The 13,054-nt window shown below is 46.5% G+C and overlaps 1 protein-coding gene across 1 annotated transcript in view; it reads left to right on the top strand.

The window, feature by feature from the left end:
* The window catches only part of NLRP5 (NLR family pyrin domain containing 5), a 34,344-nt gene that overhangs the window by 15,728 nt on the left and 5,562 nt on the right, over positions 1-13,054 (top strand). The window contains exons 7-12 of the mRNA XM_042920251.1: positions 65-235; positions 2,186-2,353; positions 4,227-4,397; positions 6,361-6,531; positions 9,379-9,549; positions 11,374-11,544. Coding sequence (XP_042776185.1) covers positions 65-235; positions 2,186-2,353; positions 4,227-4,397; positions 6,361-6,531; positions 9,379-9,549; positions 11,374-11,544 — 1,023 coding nt within the window. The remainder of the gene's footprint in view (positions 1-64; positions 236-2,185; positions 2,354-4,226; positions 4,398-6,360; positions 6,532-9,378; positions 9,550-11,373; positions 11,545-13,054) is intronic.

Here is a 13,054-nt window from a genome sequence, read left to right as displayed (position 1 = left end):
TGACACCTGCTTGCGCTAAACTCCATCCCGTGGAAGCAAATGCTTCTTTCCTTCTCCAACGTAGGAAGCCGGCGAGGCGCCTTGCTGATGAGTGGTGGGGAGACCTCTGCTTCGTGCTCAGCACCCACCCAAGCCTGCGGCAGCTCGACCTGAGTGGCAGCATCCTGAGCGAAGGGGCCATGAAGACCCTCTGTGCCATGCTGAGGCGGCCAACCTGTAAAATACAGAATCTGATGTAAGGGTCCATGCCCTTGGCGTGGCTGTGTCACAGCTCTCCTCTCCCACCTATGAGAAAAGACCAATCTAAGAATGTAATCAGAGAGGATAAGTCCTGCAGAAGTTACAGGAACCGGGTCACCAGAAGCACACAAGGGGGGAGTAACTAGAGACCCTGTCAGGCAGATTCACTCAGCCTGGGTATTGAAAGATGAATAGGAGTTGGTTACTAGGGGGAAAGGTGAGGGGAGCTCATTTCAGGCAAGTGGGTAGAGGAAGATCAGAGAGGCTTTCCGTCAGTTCTTAATGCTTTTACGTTTGTTAATAAGGTAACAAATATTTGAACAGCTCGTAGGTTCCTGGGTCTGTGGTAGACCCCAGGGTGCTCACCAAGCACCTGGGGCACGAGACGACAATGCTAGTTCTACTGCGGACAGAGTCTATTCCAGACTCTTCCCTCCAAGCAAAGCACAGGTGACCCCCAGACCGGAGCAAGTCAACTTCTGCACGCATTTTCCCCTTCTTGCCTCTATCTCCTCCCTAAGTAGTTTCCTTAAGCTGGGCTGTGCCAGGGAGGCAGGCGATGCCAGAGTACTGACAGTGCCCTGTTCACCTCCGTCCTATGCCAGACTCCTCTGCCAGCCTTATCTTAGCATTTTCCCTGGACACCCCTTCCCGCTAAGCAGTCCCTGCTCTCCGCTCTTGCCCGTGATGTCCTAGAGTTCCTGTCATCACGATATCTGTAATTCAGCAGGAATACATCGAAATGGTAACGGGATTCGGGCACTACAAGGGTCTTAGGTAAATCCTTTGCCTCCTCTCCTATTTCTCTAATTAACTACTTTCACATCTCCTGAACTTTCCATGCAACTATATGCATATATTGGCAAATGACTTTTTTTTTTTAAAACCAAAGTTAACACCTTAGACTCCTTTTTGCAACATATAACTTCTCTGTTCAGCTTGAACTTGATCATATCTGTTTGCAGTTCTGTTGGTTTTTTTTTTTAAGATTTTATTTTTAAGTGCCCTCTACACTCAGCGTGGGCCTTGAATGCACAACCCCAAGATCAAGAGTCACGTGTTCCCGGCTACTGAGTCAGCCAGGTGCCCCTGTAGCTCTGTTCTCAATGGACCGTCCTGAATTTCATTCTTCAGCATAGCTGTCTTGTTCAGCTCTTCACTGAGTGTCCCCCCACGAGATTAAGCTCCGTGAGAACGTGCAATATTAGCATCATTTAATACTGTGCCCACTGCCTCCTGCATCATAGAGGTTCAAGTATTTGTTGCTTTAAAAATTTTCTTAACGCTTATTTATTATTGAGAGACAGAGAGACACAGAGCATGAGCAGGGGAGGGGGAGACAGAGGGGGAGACACAGAATCTGAAGCAGGCTCCAGGCTCTGAGCTGTCAGCACAGAGACCAATGCAGGGCTCAAACTCACAAACCTCAAGATCATGACCTGAGCCAAAGTCGGTCACCTAACCAACTGAGCTACCCAGGCGCTCAAGTATTTGTTGCTTTAAAATTGAATAAATTAGGGGCACCTGGCTGGCTCAGTCAGTGGAGTGTGTGACTCTTAATCTCAGGGTTATGGGTTTATGCCCCACATGGGGTGGAGAGATTAAATTTTTTTTTGATCTTTAAAATTAGGGGCACCCGGGTGGCTCAGTCGGTTGAGCGTCCGACTTCGGCTCAGGTCATGATCCCTTGGTCCGTGAGTTTGAGCCCCACGTCAGGCTCTGTGCTGACAGCTTGGAGCCTGGAGCCTGCTTCCGATTCTCTGTCTCCCTCTTTCTCTGCCCCTCCCCTGCTCACGCTCTGTCTCTCTCTTCAAAAATAAACATTAAAAAATAATGCAAATAGTGAGAGATAAGAGAGTTGTAATACAAGAAGAGGAACAAGGGAAAATTGAGCTATAACTGTCACTTATGTCTGATTCATCGTTGTCTTTTCTCTCTTCGGTAGATTTAAAGGTACACAGGTTACCCTTGGTCTTTGTCATCTCTGGACGACTCTCATTTCCAACCGTAATATTAAATACCTGAGCTTGGAAAGCACCCACCTGAGGGAAGAAGATCTCATGATGGCGTGCAAAGCGTTAAGACACCCAAACTGTTTGCTGGAGTCTTTGAGGTAAGTTCTGGGGATGGCTTTTGCTTTTTTTATTTTGGTTTTGCCAATGTTGTCTTTACCTTTTTTTTTTTTTTTTAATGTGTATTTATTTTGAGAGAGACAGTGTGAGCAGGGGAGGGGCAGCGAGAGGGAGAGAGAGAGAGAGAGGGAGGGAGGGAGGGAGGCAGGGAGGGAGGGGGGGAGAGAGAGAGAGAGAGAGAGAGAGAGAGAGAGAACATCCCAAGCAGGCTCCATGCCATTAGCACAGGGCCCACCGTGGGGCTCGATCTCACAAATCATGAGATCATGACCTGAACCGAAACCAAGAGTCATTCGCTGAACTGACAGCCATCCGGGTGCCCCTGCTTTTTTTTTTTTTTTTTTAAATAATTGTTCACAGCAAGTTGCAAAACTAGTAGGAAGACTGCACGATCTGGAGGTGGATGGTATGGATGCTTGTGTAGCACCGTGGATGTACTTAATGCCACACACCTGTACAAACTTTGTGAGGCATATTTCCCCACAATAAAAAGGTAACTTTCAGTGCTTCACAAAGATAATCCAATTTGGGGCAACTGGATGACTCGGTTGGTTGAGCGCTCAACTTGAGCTCAGGTCACGATCCTGTGATTGTTGAGGCCAAGCCCCAAGTCAGAGCCTGTGCTGACAGTGCGGAACCTGCTTGGGATTCTTTGTCTCCCTCTCTCTGCCCCTCCCCTGCTGGTGCACTGTGTCCGTCTCCCTCAAAATAAATAAATAAACTTTAAAAAAATTAATTAGATGACAGGAACCCTTGAGCCAATTTCTCATTGTTGTATCTTCCATAACTAACAGTGTGATGTCAAACCCAGGGATGCTGACACAGTGACCAACGTGTGTATGTCGTTTTGTGTCAATTTGTGAAACGTGCAGATTTGTAAAACCACGCCGTACCCAAGATCCAGAAGTGCCATCAACCCCGTTCCCTTTTGCAACCACACCATCCGTAATCGTACAGTATGTCACTGCCCTGTGACTGGACTGTTTTCAATCAGCCAATTCTTCCCGATCCAGCATCCATGCTGGTTCCTTTTTAGTGCTGAGTACTTCCTATCTGGTAGCACGGTACAGAACAGTTAGGTAACCGTTCAACTACCCGGGGACGTTCTGTTCATTTCCAGTTTGGGGGCTGGTACCACAGTTTTGTAAATCCTGGGCGTGTGTTTTGTGGATTAGATTAACTTGGTCAAAAGACACCGCTACTTGGGATGCTTATGAGACGCTGAGGGAGCAAACTTGCAAAGCTGTACACAAATAGGTCCTATAGACCTAACGCACAGTGTAATAATCATAGACAGCAAGGTTGTATTACAAACATCAAAACTGCGAAGGTACTAGATCTGAATCATTCCCACCCCCAAAAAAGAAATAATGGTGCTCACTAATGCTTACAATGGCAATCCTACTGCAGTACATAAATGTTTCAAATCAGCATGTTTATGCCTTAAACTTACCCAATGTTACGTGTCAGATGTATTTCAACGTTTTTTTAAGTGCAAACATATAAAACATTGGCTGGCGATCATTGATCTGCATAAAAGAATGCTGGAGAGAGGGGTGGCCAGGTTGGGCGGGGTGGGGCAGGCACAGGTAAGTAAAGTTGGGAGACTGGCTTACTCAGAAGAGGTGACATTCAAGAGACCCGAATGGAAAAACTGAACCACATAAAGACGTGGGGTTGGAGGTGGGGGTGGGGGGATGTTGTAAGCAGAAGAAATAGCAAATGCTCAGACCCTGAGTCTGGAGCAAACAGTGTCCAAAAATCAGCAAAAAGGCCAGCGTGGCTGGCATGCAGGGAAACGGGTTGCTTTATGGGCAGAGACGAGACTGTGTTTCGTGTTGCCTGTTTCTGCAGGTTGGATCACTGTGGATTAACCCCCACCTGTTGCATGGTGATCTCCCAAATCCTTCTTACGTCCATCAGCCTAAAATCTCTGAGCCTGGTAGGAAATAAGATGACAACCCAGGGCATAAAGCCCCTCTGTCATGCCCTGATTGCCTCACAGTGCACCCTGCAGAAGCTGATGTGAGTTGAACTTCTTTTCACCCGGGCTATTTCCTCTTAACTGAGACGGTCCAAGCGATGGGGAAGGAATTAGCTGATGCCTAAGCCAAGGGTTGGAATGGTAGTTGTGACCCCATGGGAGTGCCCCAATACTGAGGATAAAAAAAAAAAAAACACCCAGTAAATAACATCCGTGCCTTCGCCACTAAACTCTGAACCAATATGAAAGTCTAGGGGAGAGGCCAAGCTCATAGGACCAGCGAGTGAAACGGTGGTTGCCAGGGGCTGTTGGCTGGGGACCAAAGGGGAGAGGTTGGTTAAACACAAGTAAGTTCTGGGGAACTAACATACAGTGTTCAGCTTAGAGTTAGCAATGCTGTGTTCCCTACTGGCAAGTTTCACCCATGCCGAAATCCTGGAGAGTCTTAGGCTTGTGGCTGGAGCCACCATCTACGGTGTCTTTGAACACCAGCCTCTGTGCTGGATGTTCTCTTCTCATTAATCCCGTCTTCACAAACAACTGCCAGGGAGGAATTATTTTCATCCCGTTTGCTGATAAGGAAAAGAGAATCCAGAAGAAGGGAAATCTCTTGTCTAAGGTCACGTGGGGAATAAAAGGCAAAGCCAGAACATGAGCTCTGGTTGGATACCTAAGGGACTAATCTATTACTTGGAAATTTCCCCCTCAATATCCTACCATGTGGGCAAAGTTGTTTCCCTCATCACTCTCAAAGCATGCCATGGCAATAACCTCCCTCTTTCATGGGGAGTTTGGTGGCTAAAGCCGTACCAAAAAAAGAAAACTAAGTGGCACAAACTACCCTTCAAAGTCCTGAGTGGGATTCGGGGTGGGGGGGTGGGGGGCAGAGAATCACATGAGAAGCCAACACATCTTCTCTTCCTTGGTCTGTAAGGGAGGGGGAAAAAAACTTTACCTCTATCCTCTTGGGTGCGATGTCTGAGGCCTGCAAATTAAACTGATGATTGACAGGGGAAAGTACCGACCAGTTTTATTAGTGGTACTTCTTTTTTAATGTGCCTGGGGGCTTCACAGAAAAGATGTGAGGAACCCAAAGGAGCGGGCAGACTTGAGCTTATATATCATTATAATAACATATGATAAATAGTGGAAGAGTAACTAGATAAAAGGGGTATGGAGCTTCTAGGAACTGATAAATTGTGGGTAGGTGACTAAGAAGTATATGGGGGGACCTAACGGTAGATAAAGTTTATAGGATAAGTCACCTCAATGTCATGCCCATCTTTGGTGACAAGTGTCCTTCTCTTTCTGGAATCGAAGAGGAGGGACGCATGCACAAGAGAAATTCGTGCCCTGTTTTTAGGCAGGTGAGGGAGAGCAGAGAGCTCTTCCTGTCTCTGCTTTTTCTCAGATGCTCTCAGTTCAAGATCATCCTTATGCCAAAGTGGCATATTTCAGGCTTACATATCCTGACCCCCTTCTAATCCAACCCACATAGCATTTCTTCATCGAAATAAATCACTGTCAATAATACGGAGTAAGTGCTTGCTGTATGCACAGCTCTGAGCACCTTAGAGGGGTTAACTTATCTAACTTCATCACGAGCCCCTGCCAGAAGCACCATTAAACTCTTCTCTGCAAGTACTCCTGCCTATGAAGCTTTGAGAAACCAATGGGATAGGAAGGTCAGCTTCCAAACAGGAAGGTCGCTAATCCAACAACACCTCCCACCGCAGCACGTGCGAGGAGCAAAACAACTGGACGGAGAGCGGCTGGCATCGCCCGTGTGTTGCCCGTTGGGGCTCACGGCAGATCTAGTCACCCACATCATTTAAGTGGCGTTGACTTTGCAAGTTAAATGCACATATAATGTGATGTCGCCCTATAGCGGCAGGGGCACGCCAGCCCCGGGGTGACCTCTCCTTCCCCTCCTTGCCAGGGAGGGAGGGATGGAACTTGAAGAACAACCTCACCATTCCCTTCTGGGGGGCTCTCTCCTTGCAGACTGGGGAACTGTGGCCTCACAGCTGCCGACTGCCAGGACCTGGCCTCAGGCATCACCAGCGGCCAGAGTTTGACACACCTGTGCCTGTCCAGCAACAGCCTGGGGAGCGCAGGCATGAATCTGTTGTGTCGAGCCATCAAATCCCCCAACTGTGGGCTACAGAGGCTGATGTGAGTCCGACTCCCTTCCCTGGGAGGTGCACTGTCCTATTACAAGCAGCATGTATCACCTGCCGAACACAAAGCAGAGGGGAACACTGTTGTCATGATGAAAGGAACTTATAAGGGCTGTGTCCTGTCCCGCACCCCGACTTCCTCCTTCCGTGGAACATTCCATTTCTGCCTCTGTTTTCTTTCAGTGGGAAATCATCATTCACCCAAAGGCAGGCAATTCTCCTTACTGTCACCACAGTCACATTCTGAAAAGTCACCATAAACACAGAACCGTTGCTCCCATGGGAAACACGGGGTTAGGTTCCTGGGTGCCTCTGGTCACGTTTTCCTCTACCAGTCGATCAGTGCCTAACCTTGCTTTGTGCGTTTCTGTTTAAAGACCCCTTATTTAATGCATATTGTTGATTCGTTAGCATTGAGCTCAGGGCCAACAGGGCCATCACTCATGCCTGGAGGAAGCTATTTTCTCCACTCCTAAGCACAGCCTTCTTGTGCGTGGACACAGTGGGCGGCACTTCAGCACTAGACATTACCACTGCATTTTAAACAACAAAAGCCACAAAAACACGAAAAAACGTGGCGCTGAGTGAAAAGGATACTTGTTTATGATGAATTTGAAGTGAGTTCAGCCTCAGCTGGGAGCGGGTGCCTTGGGCAGCTCAAAACTTTCTCTGCTCTGCACGTGCACGCATGTCCATGAAGGACCGTGAGCACCGTGCTTAGGGGTTCTCAGGGTAGCAAATAACTTTGAGCGGGCAAATTTGCAAACACAGAATCCAAGAATAATGAGGCTCGGCCACATGCATAAACTCTCTTAGTTGCTAGAGACGCAGAGATGGTAAATGTGTTCTCTAGGTTCACAGAGCTTAGATTCTGGCAGGGAGAACTGGATAAGGGAGATGTTTAGACGATGGTAATGGTGGCACAGGGTTGAGAGCCACAGAGGCAGCGTTCCTCGGCTCCAGGGAGGGACCCGCACACAGTCAGGCGATGCTGTGTACTCTAGCTGGGTTACAAGAAGATGTCTCAGTAACTGCTTTAAAAACTGCCACCCGTGTTGCCAAATTACTCTTCTAGCCTCCATCTTTGGTGTGGGAGTGAGAACGAAAGGGTTTTGTTACACCTGTTCCATACCATCAGTTTGCCTTGCTGGGGTCATTTTGCTTTACGCCATCTCACCCCGTTGACCAATCAGTTCACCAATAACTCTGTAAAAGCAAAAAACTGATCTAGGCTGATGGTGTACCTGTAGCCATAAATTCTGTTAAAGAATATAACTTTAATGTTCATGTCTCTTAGAGTGAGTTCTAAGTAGTGATGGGATATTGAGTATAGTAGACAGAATAGTGCCCCTCCCCCCCCAGATGTCGGTGTCCTAACCCCTGTAAATACATAAACTCACATGGCAAAAAGGACTTTGCAGGTGCAATTAAGTTAAGGATCTCGAGATGGGGAATGGTCTAGGATTCTCTGTGCAGCCCTAATATTATCAAAGAGGTTTTAAAAAAATTTTTTTTACATTTATTTATTTTTGAGAGACAGAGACAGAGCACAAGTGTCGGGGGCGGGGGTGGGCAGACAGAGAGGGAGACACAGAATCCAAAGCAGGATCTAGGCTCTGAGCTGTCAACACAGAGCCCGACGCAGGGCTAGAACCCACGAACCGCGAGATCATGACCCAAGCTGAAGTCAGATGCTCAACTGACTAAGCCACCCAGGTGCCCCTCAAAGGGGATTTTATAAGAGAGAAGAGGAGAAGAGATGTGGTAACAAAGGCCAGAGGATATAACTGCTGACTGGAGACTGGGAGTAAAGAATATGGGCAGCCTATAGAGGTTAGAAAAGGCAAGGAGCAAAGATTATCCCCTCGAGCCTCCAGAAGGCACACAGCTCTGCGGACACCTTGAGTTTGCTCCAGTGAGACTCTGAACTCCAGAACCACATGATCATAAATGTGTGTTTTAAGCCACTAAGACTGTGCTGATTTGTTATAACAGCAATAGGAAACTAACACATTGAGTGTGAAGGAAAATTAAAAACAGGGGATCTTGAACGGCATCCAGAACGTGCATCATACCGGGCATCAAGCTTTTACTTAAATTCTAGTCCCTTAACATGCAGCATAATTTTGTTTTCAGCAATAGAATTCAGTGATTCATCACTTACATACAACACCCAGGGCTCATCACAAGTGCCCTCTTTAATCCCCATCACACCCATCTAGCCCATCCCCCCAACCAATACCCCTCCATCAACCCTCAGTTTCTTGGCTATCGTTAGTCTTTTGTGGTTTATTTCCCTTTTGTCCCCTTCCCATATGCTTATCTGTTTTGTTTCCTAAATTCCACATATGAGTGAGATTATATGAATTTGTCTTTCTCTGACTGACTTATTTCACTTAGCATAATACATTGTTCCATCCACGTTGTTACAAATGGCAAGATTTCATCCTTTTAGTGGCTGAGTAATATTCCATTGTATGTATATACCACATCTTCTTTATCCATTCATTAGCCAATGGACATTTGGGCCCTTTCTGTACTTTGTCTATTGTTGATAGAGCTTCTATAAACATTGGGGTGTATGTGCCCCTTCAAATCTATATTTTTGTATCCTTTGGGTAAATACCCAGAGGTACAATTTCTGGGTTGTAGGGTGGTCCTATTTTTACCTTTCCAAGGAACCTCCATACTGTTTTCCAGAGCAAGCTGAAAGGTTCTTAAGTACCCCCGTAAATATCCCCCTCCCAAAGCAGGAATAAGTTGGGGCCAACAGAAGTTGCTTCCCCAAGGTTACCCCAAGTCCTGAGTACGCCTTCCTCTCTCCCTCGTGTGTTCCCTGCAGACTAAAAGAATGTAACCTGGATGTCGCTGGCTGTGGCTTTCTTGCATTTGCACTTATGGGCAACAGACATCTGACACACCTGAGCCTCAGCATGAACCCCTTGGAAGATGATGGGGTGAACCTTCTGTGTGAGGTCATGATGGAGCCATCTTGTCGCCTCCAGGACCTGGAGTAAGTTTCAATGGTTGTTGGGGGCCAACTCTACCATACTGGGGCCTGGGGTTCCTAGAAAGTCAAGAGATGTGAGCAGGAAGACTGGTACCAAAAATCAGTTCTGGGGTCAACCAGATGCTCATGTGTTCTGGGGTACGGTACAGTGAGTGTGGGAAGGACAGAGAGATGAGTCCAAACAGAAGCCCCAAGACAGGATCTTTGCAGCTTAGGTCGCCCTTGGTTTCTAAAACCTGTTCACTTCTCAGAGGACTTCTTTTTGTCCTAAGTTACTCTTCTGCTGTTCGTTCCGTATGTAGGGCGAAAACGGAGGGTTCTCTCTCTCTCGATACCTTTTCACTCCCTTTTACTGGAACGTTTCTATTTAATAAGAGTATTCCATCCTTAAACAGACTACAGGAAAGTTAAAAGGTCTCAATGAGAGGAGATAAATCCCCAATTCATAACCAAGCAGTAAGCGCTGTTACTCCTTTGGCAAATTCCTCCCAGATGCATAAATAGCATTTAGTGTTACAAAGAAAGGATCTCAGCAGGTACCACTGGAGGCTTTCTTGCCCACGTGGCAGGCACAGGGCTCTATATATTTTGCATGTGAAGTCTCATGTAGCTCCCCTACCAATCATTCCCAGGGGAAACCAGAACTCCCAAGGAGCCAAAATCTTGCCTTTGGTCTCACATTCTGTCCCCCAAGGATCTGCAGACCATAGTAGTAACTAAGTATTCCATTTAAGGAGGCATGATACCTTTAAAAAAATCCCCTAAAGCTAGACACTGAGCTTATGGCCAATGTTTTAGTCATATGTCCCTTGCAAATCTTTATGTAATTGGTAGCACCTTCTCTTCAATTACAAAAATAGAATTAATGAACCAAAAAGTAAGACCATTTTAAGACCTCTTCCTCTCCAATAATACATAATAGAGAGGAACTGGATAGAGATCATAGCCCACAAATCAGAGTTCCGCCCCCCCCCAAGCATTAATTCTTATGTTTGTTTTCATGAAATTGGCATATCAAGCCCTACTTTTGTATGGAGTAGAAACTAAAGCTTAATCAATTGGAGATGACATCTCTTTGGGATTACATTTATGTGCTGGGGGGTTATCTGGTCCTCACCTCATCATTTATCCATGCTGACATCCAAGACCTGGTCATTCCCACCTGATCTGCAGGTGTGGGCCCTAACAACTGTGTTCTTGCTCATTCTTGGTGTGAATGCCTCATGAAGAAGGACTCTCTCATCCCTGATAGGATTGTTCATTTTAAAATGAAAATAGGAAGACAGTGAAGCTGTTCCCATCATTTCTACTCAGATGAGTCAGCCGGTCCTTACTACAGGGGCTCTCTCGACTCCCACCTTCATCATTCCTACTGGGAACAGAAGCACAAGACGCCTCTCCTTTCAGACCCCAAACCTAACTCGCATTTCAGTAGCTTCTGTCCTCTGTCATCTTTTCTCGCTCCCTCAGGGCTCTGTCCTTTGTCACGGACTCTACCAACTTCCCTCTTGTGGTTTTTTTTTTTTTCGTGTCTTTCTTCTCATCCACCAGGGAGAATCCTTACCCATCTCCAGGTGGGAAGCAAGCTCTGATGTGCTTGTTTCTTTTTTTCCAAAGATACCTCCAGCCACATCACATACTTTCCCCACCTGCCACTATCTCCCTCTGCACATGAACTAGTGGATTTTGCACAGTCGAAAACATTACCAGGGATGAACAGAAAGGTTACCAGTTAGGAAAGAGTAAAGGAAACGCCCCACTGATGTTTCTGGGCATCATCCCCTTGAAGCACTCTCTCCTCAAATTACATGGACTGTCTTCTTGCAGACTGGTTAAGTGTCATCTCACTGCCACCTGCTGCAAGAATCTGTCCCAGGTGATCTCAAAGAGCAAATACCTGAAGAGCCTGGATCTTGCCGCCAACGCCCTGGGTGATCATGGCATCGTAGAGCTGTGTGAGGGACTAAAGCACAAGAAGGCTTCTCTGAGGAGGCTTGGGTGAGCTCCTGGGGCCACCTGTTTGAGGGCTGGGTGAAGAGAAATGGGGACCTGAGCCTGAAGTTGCTTGAACAAAGACGGTGTTCTCTCTTGATTCCACTTGAATTTGCTTTGTTCTTCCTGGTGCTTAAGACATGACATCACCCCCTTCAAATCAGCATAAAGCTACTTCATAGGAAAGTCCTAGACTCTCCACCATGAAAGCAGTTAATATCTGCACCCACATTCCCTTCTTTATAAACAGTAAAGGAGGAATCCCTACCTCTATCAGAGGCTAACTTTGCTCACATTGGGAATCCAAGAAGCATCTACAAAGTGCCTTATACTATCACAGAATTACCTGCCCTTGTCTCCTTCCACAGACACCCCACTAGAGATTTTCTGTTTTCATAAATGCTTAGATATAATTTCAGAAGCAAAACCAATAATAAGCCTTATTCAATCCCACCTCACCATCTAACTATAGGCAGCTAAAACTACTTGAGCTCCATGCCACAGACTTTTTACTCTATCACAAAAAATTCCCAAACACGCCAAACCTAGAATGATTGGGACATGAAAAACTGTATGCTCACCATCCAATTTAAACAATCATCAATATTTTGCTCTGGCGAGTTACAGGGTTTGTCATTGTACCTCTAAATACCTCAATATGCATCTCCAACATGTGAGAACATGGTCACCATACCATATTTACATCCAACAATGCCATTTGGCTCTCCACTGCTCTTAGGATAAAATCCTAAATCCTTAATATGACCTAAAATGTCCAGCCTCCTCTCACACCACTGCCTCTGGCTCCCCTCTGGCCATCTGGTCGACTCTCCATGTCTCAGACATGTCCCACCCCTTCCTTCCACAAGGGCTGTGCAGTGTCCTAAGCTCTGTTGCTGCTTCCTGCCCCCATTCACTGGGCTTACTTCTTGTCTCTTGAGTCTCACATGAAATGTCAGTTCTTCAGCAAGTCTTTCTCCATGTGTCTTGTTTGGTTCCCTGGTGACAGATGCTCTCAACCTTTATCTTTCATTCTTTCCACAACTATAATTAAGTCACTCAGGGATTCTTACCACCAGAACCAGCAACAATGGCAGCATCATCACCTGGGAACTCATTAGAAATGCAAACATTGGGACAGGTTGGGGGCCTTGGGTGGCTCAGTTGGTTGAGCATCTGACTCTTGATTTTGGCTCAGGTCATGATCCCAGGGTTGTGGGATCAAGTCCCACTTTGGGCTCCATGAAGCCTGCTTGAGATCCATTCATTCATATTCTCTCTCTCTCTCTTTCTCTCTCTCTCTCTCTCTCCCCCTCTCCCTCTCCCTCTCCCTCTCCCTCTCCCTCTCCATCCATCTGCCCCTCTCCCCTGCTCTCTCTCCTTAAAATAAAAAATTAAAATTAAAAAAAAAAACTAAGCAAATGTTCAGGTTCCTGCCCAGAACTGCTGAACCAGAAACTTCTACAGGTAGTGCCCACAACTCAGTTTTAAACATTGATGTGAAAGTCAGATGGGT

The sequence above is a fragment of the Panthera leo genome, chromosome E2 (genome assembly GCF_018350215.1).
Source record: "Panthera leo isolate Ple1 chromosome E2, P.leo_Ple1_pat1.1, whole genome shotgun sequence".
In the NCBI taxonomy this organism is placed as follows: domain Eukaryota; kingdom Metazoa; phylum Chordata; class Mammalia; order Carnivora; family Felidae; genus Panthera; species Panthera leo.
This window is presented reverse-complemented; position numbering and strand designations above follow the sequence as displayed.